General features: G+C 53.2%; 1 protein-coding gene across 15 annotated transcripts in view; it reads right to left on the bottom strand.

Moving 5' to 3' along the window:
* The window catches only part of MICAL3 (microtubule associated monooxygenase, calponin and LIM domain containing 3), a 245,086-nt gene continuing 232,287 nt past the window's right edge, over window positions 12,350–25,148 (bottom strand). For 11 of the 15 annotated variants that reach the window (XM_021092508.1, XM_021092511.1, XM_021092521.1 and 8 more), the window contains 5 exons: window positions 23,043–23,093; window positions 17,283–17,348; window positions 15,152–15,251; window positions 14,869–14,942; window positions 12,350–14,795 (listed from right to left, as the gene is read on the bottom strand). In XM_021092508.1, the coding sequence (XP_020948167.1) occupies window positions 14,611–14,795; window positions 14,869–14,942; window positions 15,152–15,251; window positions 17,283–17,348; window positions 23,043–23,093 (476 nt within the window). In that variant the 3' untranslated portion in view covers window positions 12,350–14,610. The remainder of the gene's footprint in view (window positions 14,796–14,868; window positions 14,943–15,151; window positions 15,252–17,282; window positions 17,349–23,042; window positions 23,094–25,148) is intronic. The other 4 variants (XM_021092518.1, XM_021092517.1, XM_021092512.1 and 1 more) reach the window with 3 other exon arrangements.

A 25,148-nucleotide genomic window follows, 5' to 3' on the forward strand; every position in this document is an offset into this window, starting at 1 on the left:
CTTGTGGCCATGAAGGCTGCTGGGAACTTGGCAGCTGAGTCTTCAGCCTCTGCCCCCACCGCACCCACATTCTAGAGCCCAAAGTTCATCTCTAGAACAACAAATGCCTTGCTAGTGCCATATATGGACCAGCCAGTTCAAACCATGCTCCCTCAAAGCTGTTCCTGGGCTCTCACTGAAGTCTTACCAGGAGTTTAGCTTCTAACCAGTGCATGTAACCAGTGATCCTTCCAACCTCAGCTCCTCTTACCCTAACCATTTCTAACTACTAAACTTAGGTACAGATGACATGCCTCTCCGCCTTCTAAAACAGGCCTCTAATCATAATTTCACTTTCCATGCCGCAGGCTCCTGGGCTGTGACGGGCTGCTGTGGCTCTGGCAGCACTACACGTTCCCCAGTGCCACAGTGCATGTCTGCCCACGGGTCCATGGGGCCCTAAGCATGGCAGTCACAGTAGTACTGCTGTGAACAGTGTTATGCAGACCTTTTTGTGGACACTTCTCTGCAGTCTAATGCCTCAGAGTGGAGCTGATGGAGTTGGGGAATGTTTAGTTGTATCAGAAGCTGCCAGGTTTGCTAAGTGGCTGAACCACTCTGCACTCCCAGCAGCGGTCTCAGAGTCCCATCTGCCCCATCCTACCCCATCCTACCTCATGGCTACAACACCCTTCCTCCCACCAATGCCCCAGCCCACCTACCGGTCACCCCCCCCACTTTCACGCCCTATAGTCCTTCACCTTTCATAAAAGTTCAGATGGTGTCACACCATCCCTGACCATTCTGTCTGGTTTCCCATGGTCTTTTCAATAGTCTCCAAAGTCCTGCATGTCCCACACCCTCTCTAAGCTCAAATCTCACCGCTGTCCCTTGTTATTCTGCTTCAGCCCAGTGGCCTCTGCACTTTGCCTGGGCCCAGCTTCTGCACAGCACACAACACAACCTGCAGTCTGATGGAACTGTGTGTGCTGGTCTCTCTCCCTGGAAGGTCATCTGTGAGGAGGACTAGGATTCCAGTCATGCTCTCGCCTTGGTGCCTAGAATAGCGCCTAGTGCCCCCGAGGGCTCAGTGTGAAATGAGAGTGTGTGGGGGGTTGCCCTGGGCAGAAGTCGAGGCAGGGTGCTGTGAGGGGGAGGCGGAGGCGGGACGTGGTCCTCTAAGGAGATGCCAGCTGGATTGGTAGCTGAAAAGTCAGAGAAGGACCAGACGTAAGGAGAGGGAAGAGCGTTCTGCACACAGGGGATATCTGCTACAGTGTCCCAGGTTCCGAGACACTGTGGGGTGGGTGACGAGTGTTGGAAATTAACTCTGGCTTGGGTCTCCAGTGTGGGAAAGTGAGACACATGGACAAGGAGAAATCTCGACAAGGCTCTTCTGCAGAAGGGCGCGGGTGCTCAAAAAGTGCCGCAAACAAGAAAAGACCCTCCCTGTTTCTCCCTAATGCAGCTGATGGACATGTCCCCTTCCCACGGGTCAGGTCAGGGCACATTCTTCCCAGTTGGCGAATTGAAACAAATTGTTGCTGGGAAAAGAGGTGAGGAAGGGGGTCGCAGAGGCATTTCGGCTGAAACCAAAGCAAAATGGAGTCACCAAGATTTCCTTTGATAGAAAAGACATTATGTTACTTTCCACACGAGGGAGCCAGGGAACGGGGGAACCTCACCCCATACATGATGGCACATGATGGCCACCACTGCCCATTACCGGCAGACACACACTAATGGGCCCTGGCCTCTGTGTGGGTGTCGCCCAGCTTTCTGCAAGCCTCTTGCTGGCAGGGTCCCTTCTCCCAACTCTAGCCCTCAGTTCTAATTTGCAGCTTCTGTTACTCTCTGGGCTTTAAAGTCTGTCCACGTTCCGTGTAAATTAAGAGAGAAGGATGCTTCTGGCAAAGGCAAGACAGTGGGAAGCACCCAGGGAGCCCTGGCAGGGTGGTTCCTCTACATCTGTACCATGGTGACCGTAGTTGTTTTTTTTTTTGTTTTTTTTGTTTGTTTGTTTGTTTTGTCTTTTTTGACATTTCTAGGGCAGCTCGTATGGCATATGGAGGTTCCTAGGCTAGGGGTTGAATCAGAGCTGTAGCCACCGGCCTATGCCAGAGCCACAGCAACGCGGGATCCGAGCCGTGTCTGCAACCTACACCACAGCTCATGGCAACACCGGATCCTTAACCCAGCAAGGCCAGGGATCAAACCCACAACCTCGTGGTTCCTAGTCGGATTTGTTAACCACTGCACCACGACGGGAACTCCAGCTGCAGCTTTTTTTTTTTTTTGTCTTTTTGCCTTTTCTGGGGCCGCTCCCGAGGCATATGGAGGTTCCCAGGATAGGAGTCCAATCGGAGCTGTAGCCTCCAGCCTACACCACAGGCACAGCAACATGGGATCCGAGACTTGTCTGTGACCTACACCACAGCTGGCAACGCTGGATCCTTAACCCACTGAGCAAGGCCAGGGATTGAACCCGCAACCTCATGTTTCCTAGTCGGATTCATTAACAACTGCGCCACGACGGGAATTCCCCCAGCTGTAGCTTTTAGCTTTAGTCAAAAGTCACAGAACATGACACTGAAGGGTAAATTTTACTGTGTGAAAAATTATAACTTAATTTAAAAATGATACAATAAACACATAGAAAAAATAAACCGAATGGTTGTGTCTGCAATGGAAACACAACACAAAACCCTGTGAGGTTTTGGCTGAGAGCTGTAGGTGCTGAGCAGAGTCAGAATCTTTTTTTATTTTTCCCTGAGGTTTCTCACTGCTACTTCCGGCTGCCAGCTGCTCTTCCAGTGACCCCAACTCCTTCCTAAGTTCTCTTCAGTGAAGCAAAAAGAGGCTGTCGTTTTCAAAAATATCTTTGAGGAGCCCGTTTCTAAAGGATTATTTCTAAATCTCATTGTTAGGAAATAGATTGTGTCCCCAGAATTCACAGGCTGAAGCTCTGACCCCAAGCCCCTCAGGATAGGGTGCACCTGGAGACAGAGACAGGGGCTTTGAAGAGGTGAGTAAGGTTAAATGAGCTACGAGGTGGGTCCTGGGCACAGAGAAGTTTCCGGCAGAGGCCTCATGTCAGCCCTGCGACACCTGACTTCAGACTTCCAGCCTCTAGGACCAAGAGGGGATAAACTCCTGTTGTTTAAGCCACTAAGTCAGCTATGCCTGCTGTGTAGATGCCCACACCCACTTCGAGCTCCAAGTAACCTGCGCACAGGCCAGGGGCTGGTTTGTTTTCCTTTCACTCCCCATGTCCCTTACCAGTGACCTTCCTCTCCTGGTCTTGGGAGGTAACATACCCAGTCACCCAAGTCAAGGGTAAAGCTTATGCTTTTTTTAGCAAAATCCAAACCATCCCCTCCTTCTCAGACCTGGGTCTCTTAAACCCTCCTCTCAGGCTGTTTCTGACAGACGCATGTGACAGATGACTTTAAGGAGCAGTGCTGGGCCTTCCTGAACTCCTGTTATGACCTGGCCTTTCCAGGCTCTGGTTCCAGGTCACACTCATGCTCAGACCCAGGCTCACAGGAAAACCTGTCCCAGGCCTGGACTTCAGCCCTAGACTCCTGTGCAACCCTCTATGTGGCCAGAGGGACCCCCATGGGGCACAGCAAGGGCTTGGTGATGGCTCTAAGTGTTTACACTTGTTCAAGTTCAAGGCTGAGTTTGGAGAATTGAGGTTACTGAACATCTGACATCAAGATGCCAGATAACACCTGCTCCATCTCATGTGGAATCAGAGAAGGAGACAGCCCACCCTCAACATGGCACATCAATAGGGATGTGGGAGGGTCCTGTAGACACCTCTTTCCCAATCCAACCTGAACTTCAGGGCTAAAGAGAAGATCTATACCCGAGGATATACTGACTGGGCAAGCTTGTTTCAGAAGTTGTTTGGGAGTTCCCTTTGTGGCTCAGAAGTTAACGATCCTGACTAGGATCCATGAGTATGTGGGTTCCATCCCTGGCCTTGCTCAGTGGGTTAAGGATCCAACCATGAGCTGCAGTGTAGGTCGCAGATATGGCTCAAATCTGGCGTTGTTGTGGCTGTGGTGTAGGCCCACAGCTCCAGCTCCAGCTTCGACCCCTAGCCTGGGAACTCCCATATGCTGCATATGCAGTCCTAAAAAGCAAAAAAAAAAAAAAAAAAAAAGAAAAGAAAAGAAAAAGAAAGAAAGAAAAAAGAAAAAAGGGGGATAGGCCAATATCTTTGATGAACATTCAGGCAAAAATTCTCAACAAAATTTTAGCCGTCTAATTCAACAACACATAAAATGGTCGTATACCACAACCAAGTGGGATTCATTCCAAGTTCACAAGTATGGTTCAAATCACTCAATGTCATACACCAAATTAACAAAAGAAAAGTAAATCCCAAGGGAACAGAAATAAAAACAAAAATAAACCAGTGAAACCTAATCAAACTGACAAGATTTCGTACAGAAAAGGAAACTGTAAAAAAAACCACAAAAAGACAACCTATGGAATAGGGGGAAATAGTTTTAAACAATGCAACTGACAAGGGCTTAATCTCTAAAATATACAAACAACTATACCACTCAACAGCAAAAAAGCCAACAACCCAATCAAAAAATAGGCAGAAGACCTGAATAGATATTTCTCCAAAGAAGATATACAGATGGCCATCTGGCACATGAAAAAATGCTCAGCATCACTAATTGTTAGAGAAATGCAAATCAAAACTATTATGAGGTACCACCTCACACCTGTCAGAATGGCCTTCATTAATAATTCCACAAATAATAAATGCTGGAGAGGGTGTGGAGAAAAAGGTACCTTCCTTCACTGTTGGTGGGAATGTAAATTGGTACAACCACTATGGAAAACAGAATGGAGGCACCTTAGAAAACTAAATATAGAACTACCATGTGACCCAGCAATCCCATTCCTGGGTGTATATCCAGATAAGACTTTCCTTGAAAAAGACACATGCACCCATATTTTCATTGCCGCACTATTCACAATAGCCAAGACATAGAAACCTAAATGTCCATTGACAGATGCATGGATTAAGGAGAAGTGGTATATATACACAATGGGATACTACTCAGCCATAAAAAGAACAATGATGCCATTTGCAGCAACATAGATCAAATAGAGACTCATACTAAGTGAAGTAAGTCAGAAAGAGAAAGACAAATACCATATGATATCACTTATACCTGGAATCTAATATATAGCACAAATGAACTTATCTACAGAAAAGAAATAAACTCACGGACTTGGAGAACAGATTTGTGGTTGCCAAGGGGGAAGGGGAGGGAGTGGGATGGCCTGGGAGTTGGGGGTTGGTAGATGCAGACTATTGCATTTGGAATAGAAGGCAATGAGACCCTACTGTATAGCACAGGGAACTATATCTACTCACTTGTGATTGAACATGATGGAGGATATATACTTTGCTGGGTTACTTTGCTGTACAGCAGAAATTGACAGAACATTGTAAATCAACTATAATGGAAAAAAATAAAAATCTTAAAAAAATGAAAAAGAAATCAAAAGCCGTAAACCATATGATTATCTCAATAGAAAAAGTATTTGACAAAATTCAACATTCATTCATGATAAAACCTTACCAAAGTGGTATAAAGGGAACATAGGTCAACATCATAAAAGCCGTTTATGACAAACCCATAGCCAATATAATGCTAATAGAGAAACGCTAAAAGCCTTCCCTCTAAAATCTGGATCAAGGGAGTTCCCATTGTGGCTCAGCAGTAACGAACCCGACTAGTATCCATGAGGATACGGGTTCAATCCCTGGCCTCGATCAGTGGGTTAAGGATCCAGTGTTGCGGTGAGCTATGGTGTAGGTTGCAGACTTGGCTCAGATGGTGTTGCTATGGTGTAGGCCGGCAGCTATAGCTCTGATTCAACCCCTAGCCTGGGAACTTCCTTATGCTGCAGATGCTGCCCTAAGAAAAAAGTAAAACAAATCCGACTGGGAACCATGAGGTTTCAGGTTCAAGCCCAGGCCTCACTCACTGGGTTTAGGATCTGGCATTGCTGTGAGCTGTGGTGTCGGTCACAGACGAATCTTGGATCCCGCGTTGCTGTGGCTGTGATGTAGGCTGGCAGCTACAGCTTCAACTGGACTCCTAGCCTGGGAACCTCCATATGACACAGGTGCAGCCCTCCAAAAAGCAAAAAAAGAAAAAATGATATTGTTAAAATGTCCACATTACCAGAAGGAATCTACAAATTCAATGCATCCTCTATCAAAATTCCAATGCAATTTTTCACAGAAATGAAAAGAAAAATCCTAAAATTTGTGTGGAACCAAAATGTTTCTTTCCTTTTTTTTTTTTTTTTTTTTTTTTTTTTTGTCTTTTGTCTTTTTAGGGCCGCACCCATGGCACCTGGAGGTTCCCAGGCTATCGGTCTAATCAGAGCTGTAGCCGCTGGCCTACGCCACAACCACAGCAACACAGGATCTGAGCTGCGTCTTTAACCTACACCACAGCTCACGGCAACACTGGATCCTTAACCTGCTGAGCAAGGCCAGGGATCAAACCCGAAACCTCATGTTCCTAATCAGATTCATTAACCACTGAGCCATGACAGGAACTCCCCAAAATGTTTCTGAATAGCCAAAGCCACCTTGAGAAAGAACAAAGTTGGAGGCATCATGCTTCCTGATTTTAATCTATATTACAAAACTACAGACATCAAAGGAGTATGTTATTGGCATAAAAACAGACACAGAGATCAGTGGAACAGATTAGAGATCCCAGAAATAAACCCATATGTATATGGTCAGTTAACTTATGATGAAGGAGCCAGATATGTACAGGTGGGGAGAGGACAGTCTTTTCAATAAATGTTGCTGAGAAACTGGACATGCAAACTGAGAAATTGAGACATGTAAAGGAATGAAACTGGACCCCTGTCTTACCCCATACAAAAAAAATCAGCTAATGGAGTTCCCATCGTGGCTCAGCAGAAATGAATCTGACTAGGAACCATAAGGTTTTGGGTTCAATCCCTGGCCTTGCTCAGTGGATTAAGGACCTGGCATTGCCATGAGCTGTGGTGTAGGTCACAGACACGGCTCTGACCTGCGTTGCTGTGGTCTTTTTTTTTTTTTTTTTTGTCTTTTCTAGGGCCGCACCCTCGGCATATGGTGGTTCCCAGGTTAGGGGTTGAATCAGAACTATAGCCGCCGGCCTACGCCACAGCCAGAGCAACGTGGGATCCGAGCTGTGTCTCTGACTTACAACACAGCTCATGGCAATGCCGGATCCTTAACCCACTGAGCAAGGCCAGGGATCAAACCCACAACCTCATGGTTACAAGTCGGATTCGTTAACCACTAAGCCACAACAGGAGCTTCTGTGTCTGTGGTGTAGGCTGGCAGCTGTAGATCCGATTTGACCCCTAGCCTGGGAACTTCCATATGCCACAAGAACAGCCCTAAAAAGCAAAATTAATTAATTAATTAATTAAAATAAAATTGCTATCTTGAAGAGCTATCTGTACCTTATATTCAGAGCAGCACTATTCACAAGAGACATGGAAACAACCTACATGTCCACTGGCTGATGAATAAAGAAAATAAGATATACATATTATATATATTAATATTTATATTAATGGAATTCTGTTCAGCCATAAAAAGGAGTTCCTGCCCTTTGCAACATCCTTTATGGATGGACCTTGAGTGCATTATGGTTAGTGAAGTAAATCAAAGACAAATACTGCATGATCTCACTTATGTGTGGAATATAAAAAAGCCTGAGATACAAAGAACAGACTGGTAATTCCCTGAGGCAGTGGTGGTTGGTGGGTGAAACAGTTGAAGGAGGTCAAAAGTTATAAAATCAGTAAGTCCTGGGGCTGTGATGTTGGCATGGTGAACGCAGTTCACTCTACCCTATACTGGAAAGTTGCTAAGAGAGCAGGTCTTAAAAGTTTTCATCACAAGAAAAAAATTCAACTGTGTGAGTGAGGTTGTGGATGTTAACCAGACCCCACTGGTGGTCATTTTACAGTGTTGTACAAATATTGATCATTATGTGTGTGGCTGGGAGTCAGAGGTCGAGAAGTCCAAGGGGTCCACTCTGGGGGAGCCCAGGCTCTAAAGGGGTTAGGAAGAGGAGGAAGGAGAGGAGGGGACCCCCTGTGCCCCACCTTCCTGCTGAGCTGCCTCAGCCACTGGGCCTGTCCTGAGCTGGATGGTTGCTGGGGCTTCTGTGGGCATCTGTTCCCTCAAACCGGGTAAGTGAGGTCTCTGATTTTCCGAGACAGATTCTTCTGGGGTGGGGGCTCTGGGCCGCGGCCAGGCTCACGCCTCACTTCCCTATGCCCCAACCCCAGACTCCTCTCAACGTTTTCACAAGCCCACAGATGCCACCCCCTACCTCCTACATCCGGCTGACTTCTAACTTGTGAGGTCAAGGCTTCCACGTAGTCGGGGATGGGGACCGTCAGCTCGCTCCTGCTGGCTGGCGCTCGCTCGCTCTCACTGGCTCCAGGGGCGGGGGTGTTGGGCAGGTTGGTGCGCTCTGCGCGCAGGAACCTATATCCGCAGAGGCCAGGAGAGCCCTTCCAGCCCCTGAGGACCCTCGGAGCCCGTGGGCGCTCCGTGCTCCCTGCCTTGTTGCTCCCGCCTTGACCGTGGGAACACAGTGGGGTGGAGGGAGGGAGCAGGGAGCGTGCTGACATGCAGGGGGCACCTCGGCCCCAAGGCTCTCGGGCCTGGGGCGTGGGGTGGGGGACCATCTCACCTCGAAGGTGCTTTCCCACCAAGACAGAGGCAGGAGAGTCCGGAGGGCAAGAGAGCAAATCCAGCAGGACAAGAGGGGGAGGGCTGGATCCAGGGCGGGGGCAAAGCTGAGTCCTTCTCCAGGGGAGCTATCTGGGAGGGCAGGCGAGGCCCTGGGGGCTTGGCTCGCCTGGAACGTCTGATGTTGCCTCAAGCAGGTCCCTCCCGCCACCACCACCCCTGACCTTTCTCTGTGGCCAACAATCTTAGCCGGGAGGCACTCATCCCGGAACCAGAGCTCCCGAGGTAACTGTGGAAAAGGGCCTCCCGGCTGGCGTCTGGCTCTGGTCAGAAGGGACTCCAGAAGAAGAGCAGACCCGGACCATCTGGGGCTTGTTGGGGGAGGGAAGCTGAGAATGAGGGCCAAGCAGTGTCCAGAATCCTGCTCAGCAAGGACAGCACCAGTAGGACCCTGAGCTGTCCTTGAGGGGTCAGGGACTCTTGTTGGACCCTGGCAGGGAGGAGCAGATGGCTGGGTTGGAATCATGAAGGCCTCGCCTCATGGACAGTCACGGACATATCCGTTTCCCCACATCCCTTCCACTCCAGCGGCATCCTTGCTCCCCAACTGCCTAGAGCCCAGGTTCGAATTTTCTGGGACCTGGGCTTAGCAGCTGCTGCAGGTCCTGTCCTGGGTACTGGGGTGGAAGCAGCTCCATGGCCTCTGGGGCACCCCGGCTGTGGGCAGGCACACCCTCTAGGGGAAGAGCCCTGGGGCTCGGTGGCCACAGAGGGACAGGCACATAGCATCTCTGAGCCCCCTTCCAGCCTCACAACCACTTTATGGGTAGAGAGTGAGGTATTTTCCCATTTCAAGGTAAGAAAAACAGGTGTGGAAAGCCACAGGCAAGATCAACTAGCCAGGAAGTGGCCAGAGGCCAGATGAGATTACTAGTCCAGTGCTCACTTCATGAAGTGGCCTCCAGTAATTTTCTCCTGGGGGAGCAGTGGGGAGGGGACAGGGCTCTGGGTGTCATTTTTAGGGGAGCATAAGGGAAAGCAGGGGGCAGGGAAGTCACCCTAGTGGCTTGGGGGAAGGCAGGAACTGTCTTAAACTGTGCTCCCGCACGCCCTGGGGAGCAAGCACACCCACAGGACTGCTTGATACGAGGGTGGCGGCTGGCCCTCCTCCTGGCTGAACTAACCACTCATCTCTTAGGCACCTGAAGACCTAGCCCCGTGGTCCAGGGCTCAGTCCCCACCTCAGCCACCAGGCAGGGCTTCCTGCTCAGTCAAGGCCTGTCCCATGAGTGACTGTGCCTCTCAGCCCTTCCCCAGGTTCAGGAGGGAGGGAAGGGTGGGGAGGCCTGGGGACATTGTTCTGTTGCTTCCACTTGCTTTGAGCACCAGTGTATCACCTGCCTCCAGCTGCTCAGAGCTCTGTGGGCTCTGTGGGCTGCACCCCAGGCAGGACCACCCAGGTGCTTCTGCCAGTTGAGGCCACATCCCAGGTCCGCCCCAATGTCCTCCCCCTGCTCACAACCCTATTGCCCACCCCTGACCGCATCACTAGGTTCTGTCCAGATGTCTTTTCACTGTTCACACCCTCCTACCTGGCTTCCCCAGCAGCAGAGATGCCCGGGGAAAGAGCTTGGGGTAAAGTCTGCAGCAACCTCAATGGAAGGAGTGGGGGGGGGGCATTTGCATCGCACTCGCCTGACAGCGTCCCTTCTGAATGTCCTGGGAACATGGCCGGTACCTATTCAGTTAAGTTCCTGGGAGGAAACAGAGGATTTGGTCCAACATTAAAATTAGAAATAAACTGCACCTCTGTGGGCTCACCAGACGCACCTGAGACGGTTTTGGGTAGAAGGAAGCCAGCTCCTCTGTCCTCCTGGGTCTCTGACCTTCTCCAAGGAGAATCCATCAGGTCAGGAAGGACGTCTGTGCTGGCTGGGTCGGGGCCCTCAGCTCTCAGAGTCCGCCCTCCTGGGAAGCGGCAGGGAAAGCTCCCTGGGCCTAGTGGGTACTCCATCTGCCCGGTTTGGATCTTCCAAGCTCCAGGCTGTTTACTGTTGCAGGAAGATTTTCCTTTGCCTTGGATCCTGCCTGGCCCACGTCCCACTCAGGTCCAGAGGCTGGACTCTAACCTACTTCAGACTCGATGTACCCCTGGTTCTGAAAGGCCAGGCTGGGCGTGGGCTGTGTGTGCGCGTGCATCCCGGGACTCGGGCTCCCTCCGCATCTGTCCTAGAAACAGAAGCCGAGCCTCCACTGCCCTGTGCCGGCCGTGGCTGCAAGACCACCCTGGGGGGGGGGTGCATGGGGAGGGGGCAGCCACAAAGTCTACCTGCAGAGGCCTCCATGCCCAGCGCCTGGCCCACCTGAGGATGGATGGAGCATCTCTGGGCAGAGTCTTCCGCACAATAAAGTGAAATAAAATGGCTCATTCTGGGAGTTCCCTTCGTGGCGCAGTGGTTAACGAATCCGACTAGGACCTATGAGGTTGCGGGTTCGTCCCTGCCCTTGCTCAGTGGGTTAACGATCCAGCATTGCCGTGAGCTGTGGTGTAGGTTGCAGACGCGGCTCGGATCCTGCGTTGCTGTGGCTCTGGCGTAGGCTGGTGGCTACAGCTCCGATTAGACCCCTAGCCTGGGAACCTCCATATGCCGCAGGAGTGGCTCAAGAAAAGGCAAAAAGACAAAAAAAAAAAAAAAAAAAAAAGTCCCATTCTGCCCTTCCCATTTTCCACCCTGGTCCCCATGAGGATCAGGGTTGGGGGGATTTCAGAACCATGGACACAGTGGTTTCCTGGATGTAATGGTGGCAGCTGCAGGGCGACCTTCCCTCTGGTTGTCTGCCTAAGGCCATGTCACCTCCTGCCACCTGGATGGCTGTGAACTGCAGCCAAACCCTGCCTGTTTCCAGCTCTAATCAAAGGAAGACTTTTTGAGACACAAGGTGGGGGGGGGTCAGCACAGGGACACAAGCCCCACTCCCCCCACAGGCCCAGGCCTGGACCCAGCCTTTGAAGAACCTAGGGCTCAGCTGCATCTATTTTTTCCTACCCAACGCCCACATGGTGTGGGAGGCTCTGGGAACTAGCCTGCTCAGCACTGAGCCCACCATCCGCCCTCTTCCTGATGCTCCAGAGGGAAGCCCTGTGCCTTTGGGATGAGCTCCCTGGGTAACCAGGAGGTGGCCACACTCCTGACAGCACACCCAGGGGGGCAAAGGGAGCCAGAACATCAGCTGGTTCCACGGCCCTGTGCTCTGAATGTTCTTGGGGAGGGTGGCGACTTAGGCCCAGAGGCTGCAGAGCCCACAGCACCAGCTGCCAGGGCGCAAGGTCATCCCAGAGTAGGACTCTACTTCACAGAACACGTCTCTGCAGGAGGGTCCCTGACTTGCTTCCAAAAGCAGCTTCTTATTCCCAGATTGGTCCATACTCGTTCTCAAGGGAATGTTAGTGGATGGCCAGGATAAGATGGACAAAAATTAAGTTGGCTGAAAAAGCACAAAGACTGCATTCTTCAAACCGCCCCCCTGCCACATTGGTAGATGTCACGAAACGGGGTGTCCTGGTGCACTGCCAACCAACGGCATGACTTAAGAAACACACCCTTCTTCTTGTAAAAACTTTTATTGCGCATAAAATGGCCCATTCCCCTTTGTAGGTCAGTTGTTACCATCTTTACATTTTTTCTTTAAACTCTCTCCATTTTCTGCCCTCCTGAAAAATTCTGCTCTTTTGAAGATAGTCTGTCATTGCTGGTCAAGAGCAGCTGGAAGGTGGCTCCTGGGGGCAAAGGCCAGGAGACGCCGTCTGAGCAGGGCTGGACCCGCTGGTGACCTTGGACTCAGGCCAGGGGCCCTGCTGCCTTCCCTCTGCCGAGGCGGACTCTGGTCGCCCCTGTCTGGGCTCGGGCTGACTCACACTCTGGCATTTCAGAAAGATTTCCTGCTGCCCTGCCTTCAAGGGGACTTGACTGGAGCTGCGTGCAAGTCCAGAGCTGGGAAACACTGCGTGTAGCCCATCAGCAGGGCGCTAAGACAACCTGCAAACTAGTGGTTATAAAATGGGACCTTGAGGAAAAAGTGCTCTCTTAGAACCTGAAGTAGAAGCCCTGCTGGAGGAGCTGGGGAGCATTTCTGGGCTTCTTGGGAGCCTTCCGGCCATCCTCACACCTGTAGGCACAGTGCACTTCTGGAGTGGCAGGTGTCCAGGCGCTCCTGCTACATCGGGCCACGCAAGCCTATCATATGGCCACGTCCCTTCTGGCCACTGTAAACTTGTCCTCATCCCGGGTGGCAGGGGCTCCAGAGGCAGGCCTGGAAGTCACAGGGCCTGTGGGTGGTGGGTGAGATTAGGCAAAGGCCACACAGGCGATGAATCCTAACCCAAGCCCAGTTTTACTGGATGGCTGGGGTTTAAAGCTGGAATCTAGAACACCCTATGCTCCCCCTTTTAAGAAACGAGAATAAAAATAGAGGCTCTGCCTCATTAGAAAGCAGGAGGTGATGGTCAGAGGCGCCATGGGTGAAGCAGTGCGTCCCTGGATTCCACAAGAGATGGCAGCTCTGGTACACAGCGAGGGAGCCAGTTCTTCGCTCCTCTGCAGTAAGAATGACTGTGTTCTGGTTGAGGCACGATGCGGTTCCCCAGGGACAGTCCCAGGTTGGTGCGGAGGCCTCTCGTCCTTCCACGCTGGCCTGGCTCCACCAGGAGCTGGCTCAAGGGCCTCAGGACTGGACCCCTGGGGCCAACTGTACGCTCACGCTGGGGGGCGAGCTTGGCAACAACAGCTCTGTGAACTGCACTCGGAGGCCTGTGGTGGAACCACGGCTAGAGCTGGCTTCACTGTGCTTCTCACCCCATGCCTCACTCTGGGGGGCATGTGGGGGGGGTGCAGGGCTGTTGTGTGAGTGTGACCAAGACCGCAGCCACCCTGTGCTGTCACGGTGCCTCCAGCTGCAGGCCCCACATGCTGGTGTAGCCCACCTAAAACTTTCTAAGTGTTGTGGGACGTGAGACCTTGGCACCAAAACTGAGGATAAGATGGGCTCTGAAGCGCCAGGATTCCAACAGTGTGGGCGACAGGCACCTGTGCCTTGTGGCTTGGCTTCCAGCAGCGCTGAAATGTATCCTTGACAAGCAAATGGCACAGACACGGACGTCTGGTGCCAGGTGGACAGGGGTCTTCTGAGTGGGGACCCACACGAGGGTCTCAGCTGGCCCGAAGGAGGGTAATAAATAGGGCGATAAATGTGGTCCGTTGGGCCACACCTCCACAACCGCTACCCCAGGTGCCAGGCCATCAGTGTCTCTGGTAAAGATACAAAAATGAAGTAGCTTCTTTTCAAGTATTAAAAAAATAAGTTAATTGACAAAGAGGGTCCAAAGCGGCCTCACGTCTCGCCAGGCTGTCAGCTGCGTTTGGCGCAAACACAGGAACAAAGCAGAGAATGGGGGCCTCCTGCCCAAAGGGACGGCCTATGATGACGCTGGCCCATCAGCGGGGCCGGATGCAGGGCCTCAGCTGTCCCCCAAAGTCAGGGTTTTTCCAGTGTTGTGAATTGAAAGCAAAATGCAGCAGGTTCAGGCCCCAGGCCCCAGCAGGGAGAAGCCTGGGGTGTGGCCCCCCCAACCCCAGCAGGAGGAACTTCCAGCCCAGCCTCACCGCCCGGGGTGCTTGGGGAGCAGGGAGCAGCCTCCTCCTTGTCCTCTGTGGGCAGGCCTCCGTCCCACACCCTACCCTACTCCGCCCTCCTCTCTCTAGAGCGGGAGGTCGGGACCTCTGAGGAGGCTGAGCTGCCCAGACTCGTGGACATCCGAGCCCCAGGGGCAACAGGCTGCCCAGGTCTGGGTCCAGGTGGTTGGTGGGCGCTCAGGACCAGTTCAGGCTGAAGCCCTTGGACAGCATGGCGGCCTCCAGGTCCCGGTCCTCCTCCTTCTCCCGCAGCCGCTGCTCCTCCAGCAGGGCCACCAGGGCATCCCTCTGCTCCACCACATCCAGCATCTCGTTCAGGATCCGCTTCTCCTCCGACAGCTCCTCCTCTGTCTTCAGGTGATCTGGGCAGAACCCAACAGTGAGGCCCCAGCAGGGGAGGAAGCAGCGGCCACACCCGCCTCCAGACCCTCCTACCTTCCACAGCCATCCGCTCTCGGAGCTCCTGCTGTAGCCGGCTCTGGCGGTCCTCTAGCTCCAGCTCCCGGGCACTGGGGACCCGGGGGTTTCCCGGGGGAAAACACACAAGTGATTGGGGGCCACACACCTCCTTAGCCCCTCAACAGGGAGGGAGCTCAGGTCTACTGTGACAGGCTCCGAGCCCACATCCCCCAGTGTCCCTGGCCCGAGGCCTCCAAGCCCCTACTGTGACAGGTTCTGGGCCCACGTCCCCCAGTGTCCTCAGCCCAGGGCCACTCACAAGATCATCAGCTCTGACTCATAGCGCACCATGGCATTCTTCTCCTGCACCAGCTTGAACCACTCCTGCATCAGCTTGGGGTCATCCTGCTTGCCCATGCCTGCCGAGAGAGAGAATGTTGGGGTGGGCAGTGCCTGCATCTCCTGGCCCAGGAACCACCACACTGGGGCAAGTGTGCAGAGCCCAGCAGGATGCTGCCTGACACCTCAGGCCAGGCTGATGGCCTCTGGCCATGAGGGTACCACACCCCCAGGGACCACAAGCCCAACCTTCCTCTGTCCCTCAGGCTGGCCCTCGCCCCTCAGCGACTGGTGGTGGCTCACTTGGGCCTCCCCTGCTCAACCGCTTTCTTGTGGGGTGTTTTCGGGGCTCTGCCCTTCTTGGCTTTTTCATTCCTTTGGTGTCTATTTGGTATGTGCTAGTTATGAGGCCTGCTTTGAGGAGACGAGTCTAATGAAGAGGGATATGGGAGACTAAAGCACCAGGGCCTTCCTTCTCCGGGGCTCTCACTAGCCAGCTCTTTGCTGGGCCACTGCCCTGAGGCCTCCTTCCTCACATCCTCACCAGGGAAGTCCCTCTCTAACTTGTGGTCCAACAGGCTTCCTGACGGATGCTCCTAGCGACCCCTACACGGCAGACGTGGTCCATCCCTGGGTGCCTTCAGGACTCTCACAAGGGCAGAGGGACCACAGCCTCCCTGCTCTGATTAAGATCGGCAGCACCTTCTGGGGCCAGTGCTGCCCACACCCTATTTGGCTGACACCTGGGTCTCCACCTGGAGTAGCCTGACGCTGCCGGGCTCAGCTGCAGTGAGAGGAGGGAAGGTCTCCAAGGAGCCACACCCCTAGAGGGAACACACCCCCAGAGGGAACACAAAGAAGCCATAGTGGGGTCCTGCCTAAATGCAGAAGCCAAACTGCTGGTGGCTCTTCACTATTTTCAGATGAGCCACTTGACAATCTGAGGAAAGCTGGGGACTCTCTTCCTAAGAAAACGCACATGAATACATCCAAAAACTGTACAAAGGGCTCCTGAAGTCCACCCACGGCTGGGCTGAGGCTGGGGTAGGGAGGTCCCTCCAAGGCCTCTGTGCTACGGGTCACTGGTAAGAAGTTCTCTCCCAGTAAAACCCAACCCAGAGACACAGGGATTGACCCTCAGGGTCCTGACCTCCCACCGACGTTCTGGGTGCCGTGTGCCTGGCACCCGTGGCCATACTCCAGAGAGGTGGGAGGGCACCGTGCTGGCATGAGCAGGGCTGTGTCTGCACTGAGCTGTCCCTGAGCCCTGGCCGGTCCAGCCTACTGCTGAGTGAGTGCTGAGCGGCCAGGGCCTGGGGCTCCCCCCCCAACCCTGACCACCCCCCCATTCCTTCCTGAGCATCTCTGCACAGTGTGCCTGTGTGGCATGGGATGGAGCCCGGGCATGCAAGCTCTCCAGGGCAGCAGGGCAGGGTCCCCTGGGCAGTCCCCTCCTTCTTGCTGCCCCAGCGCAAGGATGCCTCCGGAGGGACGGCTGAGGGGAAGGCAGATGGCGACAGTCAGGTGAGCGCCATGGAGAGCAGAGGAAGGTTAGCGGGTTAGCGGTGGCCACACTCGCCGTCCCCGCCCACATGCCTTGTCAACGACAGTCTCATCACCACAACAGACTGCAAACCAGACAAACTGAAAACACACACACTCAGCAAGACACAGGGCAGAGGAGTGTGCTTTGGAAAGAACTGGGGCATCTGTGTAGACCAGTCTTGGGGAGGTCAGTATTCCTCGACTCCACTCGTGCAAGTTGCTGCCACACGGGAGGGGGCTCCTCCCCCATGTCCCGGCCCCTCTATCTGCTGCATTTGAGGCTGAAAGGCCTGACCACGAGCAGTGGCCTGGTACAGTGGGACGCCTGCAGCCCAGCGGCCCCTAAAGCGGGATCTGCTCCCTGGCTTCACCCCATCCCCCATCCTCCTGAGACAGTCAAAGGGATACTGTACCTCGTAAGGAACTGCCACATACTCATGGGATTTTGTAACAGGGCTACCAAGAGTCAGAGGAAGAAAGAGAAAGAGCTGGGCCTCAGGTCCCTGTCGTTCTTGTATTGCTACGCCCCTGGAGGCAGTGGGGAGGAGGGTGAGGGGTTACGTTACCTTCCTGGACACAGCAAGGGCAGAAGGAGAGAGGTCTACGCCGTGGAGTCCCGCCACTGGGCTCAACTTCAAAAAGGGCCAAACAAGGAGGAAGAGAAGACGGCCAGAGAGAAGGGGGTGTGGGGTGGAGACAGACAGGGAGAAGGTGAAGTGGAGACACGCAGAGGACAAAAAGCATAAAAAGTGAGAAAGGAACAACAGGAGGAAAAGAAAAAAATACAAGAAATGGAGAAGCAGAAGCAAGGGAAACACAGTCTACAAATGAATTCAGTTTTTTTTCAGCACAGAAACTGAACAGGAGCAGCCTCTGGCCCACAGCAGGCTGGCTACTCCCTGCTCCTCTGGTCCTTGCTTGTCAGGGGGAGGCGTGGGGACACCTGGGAATTACTACGTGGGGTCCTCTGGATTTGGGGTTCCCCCATCAAAAACACCCAAAGTGTCTGCAGGTCAGCGGCCAGGCCTGAGTGAGAGGTTCTCAGACGTCACCATCCATGTGGTAAGTCTAAGGGCTGGCAGGGGGTGGGGGGTGGTGCCTGTGACCCCAGGTCCCTGTGCCCACAGAGAAGCTTCCCGTCACAGAGGCAGCACCCAATTGCTGGTGGGCCTCCACGGCCGACAACCACGATGTCTCAATTCTGAGCCAGGGCCCCCTGGGGAAACGCATGCTCACAAAGGGGGCCCCACCCATCCGAAGCCAGGGGAGCCGACTGCCCCTCTTCTGCCCCTTCCACCTCTGCAGAGGGTCCACACCACAGCTGGGGACACTGTCACACCATGGACTGCACGACAGGACATGCCGAAAACTCACAGAAACAAAGCTGGCAAGTTGTGGACGGGGCAACTGAGAGCAGAGAGCGTGCAGAGGACACAGCTAGACTCAGGGGCCTAGGTGCTTTCAAGGAAGGGGAGCTGCTCAGCAAGGGACCATCACAGAACCACAGAACCACATGGCGGTGAGCAGGGACTTGACCATGAGAAATAACGCTGCTCAGGTTAACAGATGAACAGATGGGCCAGGCAGACAGGCTATGGTTGAGGCCCTTTATTGTGCAATAGGGTAAGTTCAAGTGTTATGTTTTCTCTTTCATTTAAGCCCTTCTCTCATGCTCCACGGGGCTCTGCACTGCACAGTGAATCTGCTATGGGGTGAGACTTTGGAATGAAGGCCAGAGGTTTTGTGTGTGTGTGTGTGTGTGTGTGTGTGTGTGTGTGTGTGTTTGGTGTATGGAAGAGGCTGTGTTTGATGACTGTGCAGTGGTATGTGTGGTGTGTGTGCAGAGGCCGTGTGAGTGTGTGTGTGGTACGTGTGCAGAGGCTGTGTGTGTGTGCACGCATGTGGTGTGTGTGCAGTGACTATGTCCAGTTGCTGGACGGCCGTGGCCATGACTGCCTGTACGCTGGGGAAGATGATCAGGCCCCTTACTTAACGAACACCTCAGCTCGTCTACTTCCACTTTCTCTGCTTCAAAGCTCGCACTCACACTCCCCAATAAACCAACAAGCTATAGGGTCAGCACCTGTGCCGCTTACATGCAACCAGGCCGTGTAAGAGGAATGGCGTCCGTGCTCATTAGCAAGGGACGGGGATGTGACATATAGCTGTTGGCATCCAGAACAAGGCAGTGTGTGCCTGCAGGACACACGAAATAGTCTCCAGCCCCTTGTGTGGACCATGTGCATAGAACCTTCTAGCACAGAGGACGGCGCAAGGTGATAGGGTAGGACCGGGGACAGAGGTGAGGGAAGGGGCAACCTCGCACAACAGGCTAAGCGACATGAAAGGGCCCAAGAATGGGAGCCGAGCAGGCGGGGCTGTGCCTCCCCGCTCAGCCTCCCCACGTGCTCCAGGATTTCTACAGCACATATTTTATGATCAGAAAAAGACATCCAATAAGTATTGTTTTAAAAGGAGAACTTGAGGGGAAAAACCAGCCAGACAAGCGGAGTTCCACCCCAGACCTGACCCTGAAACAAGTGTGCAAGGCAGATTGAGGCACTGATTTTGAGTCAGCCTCTTGGCGTTTCTGGAGATGCGAGAGACACAGATTTGGTTCATGGCTGTAAGGGCAAAGACGCTGTCACACTTAGGGCAAATAGAAGTTTTCTGCAACTGGTGTGGCTGGAAGCATTTGTCCAGCAGCCAGCTTGATTGCCCTGGGCTGCCCTGCCCAACATGACCCATCCTTCCCAACATCGGGGCAGCTGACACGTGCCACTGAATTTTGAAAAGCTGCAGCAAGGCACGCACAGCAAGGCATGTCCCATGATATTTTGGAGTGATGTGTGCTAGTGCACCACAGTTCAAACCCTGGCCCCTGCACTGGCCCTGGGTGGATGCCTGGACAGGCATCGGCATACCTAAAACAAGGAGCCTGAGGCTCAGGGGGTCAATGGTGGCACAGCCCAACCAGAACCCAACCTCCCTCTCTCCTTCTGAACACAGGGGGCCCTTCCCAAAGGACCAACAGAGGCTCCAGGCAAAGCCAACAAAGGGACGCAGCTTGGGGAGGGGTTCACATGGAGAGCCACTCAGGTGCCAGACCTGGAAGGGCCACCAGGGCAAGTGGCCTCCTGGGGACATGGTGAAGTGGCCTGGAGCCAGGTCTTGTCTCTGAGTTGGGTGCTCTCCACACGACTGCTCTGCCCCTTGTGGTCCAGGACCAGTGGGCTGTCCTGTCTTCCGGCTCCCCAAACACCTGTTCTTTCTGAATCTCCATCTCCCTCCTGCTTCCTCACAGAGGCTGTGTCCAAAACACCACATTCTTCCTCCCAAGCTGTCACCTGACTGACGATAACATCAGGATGGCTGCGATCCTATGGCTGGACGGCGGGCGGGGGGGTGGGGGGGAACAGGACATGTTGTGCCAGGAGGAAGGCTCTGGCCCAGCAGGCCCAGTCTAAACACACACACACCCCAGAGTGAGGCTAATGCCCAGTCTAAACACACACACACACACACACACACACACACAACACCACCAGTCAACACACACACCAGAGTGAGGCTAATGCCCAGTCTAACACACACACACACACCCACATACAACCCACACAACACACACACACACACACACACACACACACACACACACACACACACACACACACAGCTGGGGAACCTCAAGGATTTAAAGCTACAGCAAAACCAGGGTGAGACTAATGCTCAAACCTAATCCACCAGCATCCAATTAAGGGAGGCAAACAGACAGGAAGGCTTGGGAGGGAGTGGCAGGCAGGCGCCCCCTGCCCTCACACTGCATCCCACAGCAACAGTGAAACCCCTTTCCCGTGCTTTATGCTACCTTTCTGAATCACTCATGTGCTTTCAATTTCCCCTTGAGGCGCACAAACCAAGAGGTGAGGGATTTGAACACTAGAAATCAGGTGTATTTTTAATGGAAAGGTCATCAGAAAGAGGTGGCTTTTAAGCTTTCCATCTACCTGGTCCAGTGCAATGAGGTTGGTGGCTGGGTGGGCAGGACCCTGCTTCTGTACTTTAGTGGCTTCCTTCAAATCACAAGGTTCAGCTTTGTGAAAAGGAACCGTCACACTCTGTGGCTCAAAATGAGGCTTTCAACAGGTCTGGAGCCTTTACAAGTTAGCTGAGAGCTGTTATAACACCCCACAGAAGCATGAGAGTGTGTGGGAAGAGGTGGGGCAGGGGTCTAGAGCCTGGCCCCTCGGCAGCCGCTGGGTGCTTCCTCTTACGCACACAAGAAGGAAAGCTGTGCTGTTTCCCTGGGCCCTTCCGGGACCTAACAGTCAAGAAGCAATCAGTTCTACATTTCAGGCTCCAAATTTCAGACGGGCAAATTCTCTCCAAATAATGAATACTATTACCAAGTGCTCCAGGAAGGAAACAGCAGCAGAATTGGAAAGGGTGCTGCTTCTGGCACCTGCGTTCTCCTCCCAGAGCCTGAGCAGGGAGGGCTGAAGACCGTGCTCTGCACCTGCGGCCAGTGACCTCTATGCCGTGAGGGGAACCCACAGAAATTCAGACTGCTCTGAATCAGGAGCTGACAGAGGCGGCGGGGCTGTAGCTGTTTGACACAGGCCTTGACAATCCAGAGACACTTCCTCATTCCATTTACTCCACTTCCCCTGGCATCTGCTGGAATTCTACACCCGGAAGGTTAGTGGCTGGAGTCCAGGGGCACAGACATGGAAATAGCCAACCTCTCACCACTCAAGTCTGAGGCACTCAGTGTGGCAACAGCATTTAAGCTGGGAGGAGAAGGGGGAACAGGATTTTCAAGAAATAGGTTTTGACAGTTTTTCCTGGGAGACATTGAAGTAAACAGAAAATCTTTTTCATATACTGAGATCTGTTTGGAATTGATGTGAACGTTGCCCAGGGGTGTTGGGAGGGGCGAGAAGGGAGCCCAGAATGTTAGTCAGGGTAGGGGGTTATGTTAGTTGGGGTGTAAGCACCAGCCCTTTTACAGCATCAGTGACCACGAGGTGGCAGCCCCTGGACACCACAGGCTCTGGGGCCCTGGAGGGATGCGCAGAGGGCAGAGCCTGTGGACTCAGGTCAGAGAGCAGAGCAGAGGCCAGCAGAGCCTCCTAACTGGAGGTGCCTTGCTAAGAACAGGGCTGTTTTGAATTGGAATCCCAGAATTATGCTCTGTTTTTTAACTAAAGTGACTCTCTCAAAAGGATGAGATTATGAAAAAGTGAGAGAGGACGGGCTTGGCCAGCTCTTCCATTTTTAAGGCCACTTCCAGGTAAAGAGCCTGCAGGGAGAGAAAGAGGTCAGACAGCCCGGCCCAGCCCTGGGAGCCTCAGGAGCAGTCCCTTGGTGGGCTCCCAGTGTGGGCAGCCTTCCAGCAGGAAATCTGCCCAAAGTCTAGAGGTGAGGCTCAGGCATGGGCTTGTTTCTCTGACCTAACACAAGCAGTTGGTGAGCTTTGTGCAGCAAGAACCAAACATACTGAATTCCTTTGAGATGGTGGTTCTCCTACTTTAGAAGGCATGAGAATTGCCTGGAAGGTTTGTTAACTCAGGTAACCAGGCCTCACCTCCAGTTTCTGATGCAAAAATTTTGGGGCAGGTCCAGAGACTATGCATTTCCCAGAGCTCCAGGTGATGCTGCTGCAGTGGTCAGGGACCACACCTGGAGAACCACTGCCTCAGACTCCCATCTTTGCTGGAAAGAGCTGCAGAGCAGGCCCCAGGCCAGAGCGAGGGGACAGGAGCACTTGTCACCACAGCCTCAAGTCTGATGGATCTGGGCAGACACCACAAGCGACACCCTTTGGGTGCTTTGGGAATTTTGAATGGAGGCACGAGTACATCCAGATGAAAACATGGAGGCCGATCTCTCCACATGATGGGCTCTGAGTGTGGTGGATGGTGAGCTTCCTGGTGGACAGGACCCCACAAATCCCGAGGGATAAGACTCAGGGAGGCTGTGCTAGAGTGTGTGCACATGTGTGCATCCGTGTGTATGAGGCCATGTGAGTACATTTCTATTGCCAAACAACCAAACAGCACGAGAGGGACCAGGATGCAGATTTGAGGTTGATGGGCTGGGGTAGGGAAACTGTTACCAGAAAAATTAAAATAATTCTGAGCAGCAATAGATGTCTGGGGGCACACAGGAACAGGACGACGGGCATGCAACTCCCTTTGGGCTGGAAAAGGGCCTGTGCTTTTGCCGTCTGGTTATGGGGCCAACCTGCTGCTGTTGGGAGCAGGTGGGAGGGCGGGTGGGGGCGTCAGCAGGGTTAGTGTCGGCAACAGGTGCTGCATACATACCACCCAGGTGCAAGTCGATGAGGTCACTGTAATAAGACTCTCCCCAATAGTCTACAAGGAATTGGTGAAGAGAGTTACTGGATCAGATGACCCTCCTGTCCCCCAAACCCTAAGCAATCAACAGCGTGAAGCATGAAAGACACCCAGAGATGCAGCAAGAGGGCAAAGGACTGCAGCCAGAAAGCAGGCACCTCCTCAGGCCCACAAAGACTCCCTGGGGCGAGGGGCCGGCACAGAAACCATGGGTTTATCCCTCCTCCCTCCGACCAGTTAGGACAGAGGCCTTGGCTTTGTTGGGAGTCCTGTTAGACTCAACCTCATCTAACAGAGATTTTAAAGAATTCAAGGGCAGATCAAGGGCTACTTACTTCCTTAGTTTCTGAATATTAGAAGCTCCAGGTGTAGGGGCTGACAGTGAGAGGTGAACGCACTAAAACAGCTGTGCCAGGACACCAGCCATCAGCTCACTCCGTCCACATGGACCACACAGGGAGCAGAAGGAGACCCTGTTTCTCCTGTGCTCAAGGCTCCCAGGGTCAGCAGCCTCTCTCAGAGCAGGAAATGAGTGGGGGTGACACAGGCAGCCAGCCTGTAGCTCCGCAGTTGCCCAGCTAGCACTCATGTTTGTCATATGCCTGGGACCTGACAGGGTGCTCTGAGGGTGTCCTTGCAGGATCACGAACAAGCTCAGAGCAGAGGCAACTGCAGTTTGCTACCCTTTCCTCCAAATTTCCCAATCTGGTCCTGGCAGCCTTTGGTTCCACAAGAGGGTTTCCCCTCCAAGGACACACCACCAGAAAGCAGAGTGAGGCTGACCTGGGGGCTGACTTTGACTTTGAGTCAAGGCTCCAGAAACAGAGGGCATCCCAGGTGCTCCCGACAAGAAGCCTCGTGTGCCTCCGCCGTACCCAAGCTTCTGGACCCAACAATGCTGTCTGGATAAACTCGAGCCCCAGACAAACTGAGGTCAACAGGCTGTCAGGTCCACATCAGAGCTGTTCTCTGGAGGAAGCTTGGCCACTGAGAGTGCCCACAGGCTGAGGCTGAATGGCCAGTTCAGGGAAGCAGCTGACTGGACTATGGGAAGACTACAGCCTCCCACACTCAGCTGAGATGGCCTTCTCAGGGCTGAGCTGGACAGATGGGAGGAAGGGATGCGGGGCCCAGAAAAGGGCATAGGCCACGTGTGCAGTGTAGCCTCAAAGATCTCCCCCAATGAGAACAGAGCCACGGGGACTTCTGACAAAAGGGGGTCTGGGAAGTGATGAGTTTAAAATAAGAAAAGCAAAGTAAGGTGTGCCTTTGGTCGAGATACCCCATCCTGAGCGTTTCCCAAGTGCAGAGTGGGAATCTCCCGATGGAGATTTGGAAGAGAAGATGAATGTCTGGACAGAGGTGCTGGGAAGCCTTGCTTAGCAGACTCTGGACTAGAACAGCGATTTTCAATCTGCTCCCTGGAATCCTCGGGTTCTTCAAGGGGTGGTCCAAAGGTCTCCCAAATACCGATTCACAAATACTTCTAACTCACCGAAAATTTAAATAGCATACACCACATTCAAATCTTTGCTCTGCCAATGTGTAACCCACTGAAGCCCATCAAGATGTCAATCTGTGCTGCGAGGTGAACTTGTTTTCATGAGGCCCCCAGGACCAGGGGGTCCTGCCCTCTGCACGTGAGCATCTGCCCGGCCTGTGATGAGTAGGAAGAGGATGGTTCATTCATCAACTTATATACTGGTCTGTAAGCAGAGTTTTGTTTGGGGACCAGCGTGGTTCCCCAGGTAACATGACACACCTCATAGCTGGTCCTGTGTTCACTGTGCGTCCGGGAGTGTCACTTGAGATCCAGGTTCACAAGGGGTCTGAACTGCTGTGAAAACAACTCCCACGGCTCCACTTGAAGCTTCAAGCATTCAGGTCACTCACCCTGCACAGGTCCTGAGACCCCAGTGGCTGTGAATGACCTGCCCCACCTACAGCCATCACCTCTGTGTGTCAGGGTGTCCATAACACTGCAGCTCTCCAGCATAACCCACATTCTCAGATTTGTGTTTATTCACATTTCAGAGTAAACTGCTTTGTACTTTAAACATGAACTTATAATTT

This window comes from Sus scrofa, chromosome 5, assembly GCF_000003025.6.
Source record: "Sus scrofa isolate TJ Tabasco breed Duroc chromosome 5, Sscrofa11.1, whole genome shotgun sequence".
NCBI classification, from domain to species: Eukaryota; Metazoa; Chordata; class Mammalia; order Artiodactyla; family Suidae; genus Sus; species Sus scrofa.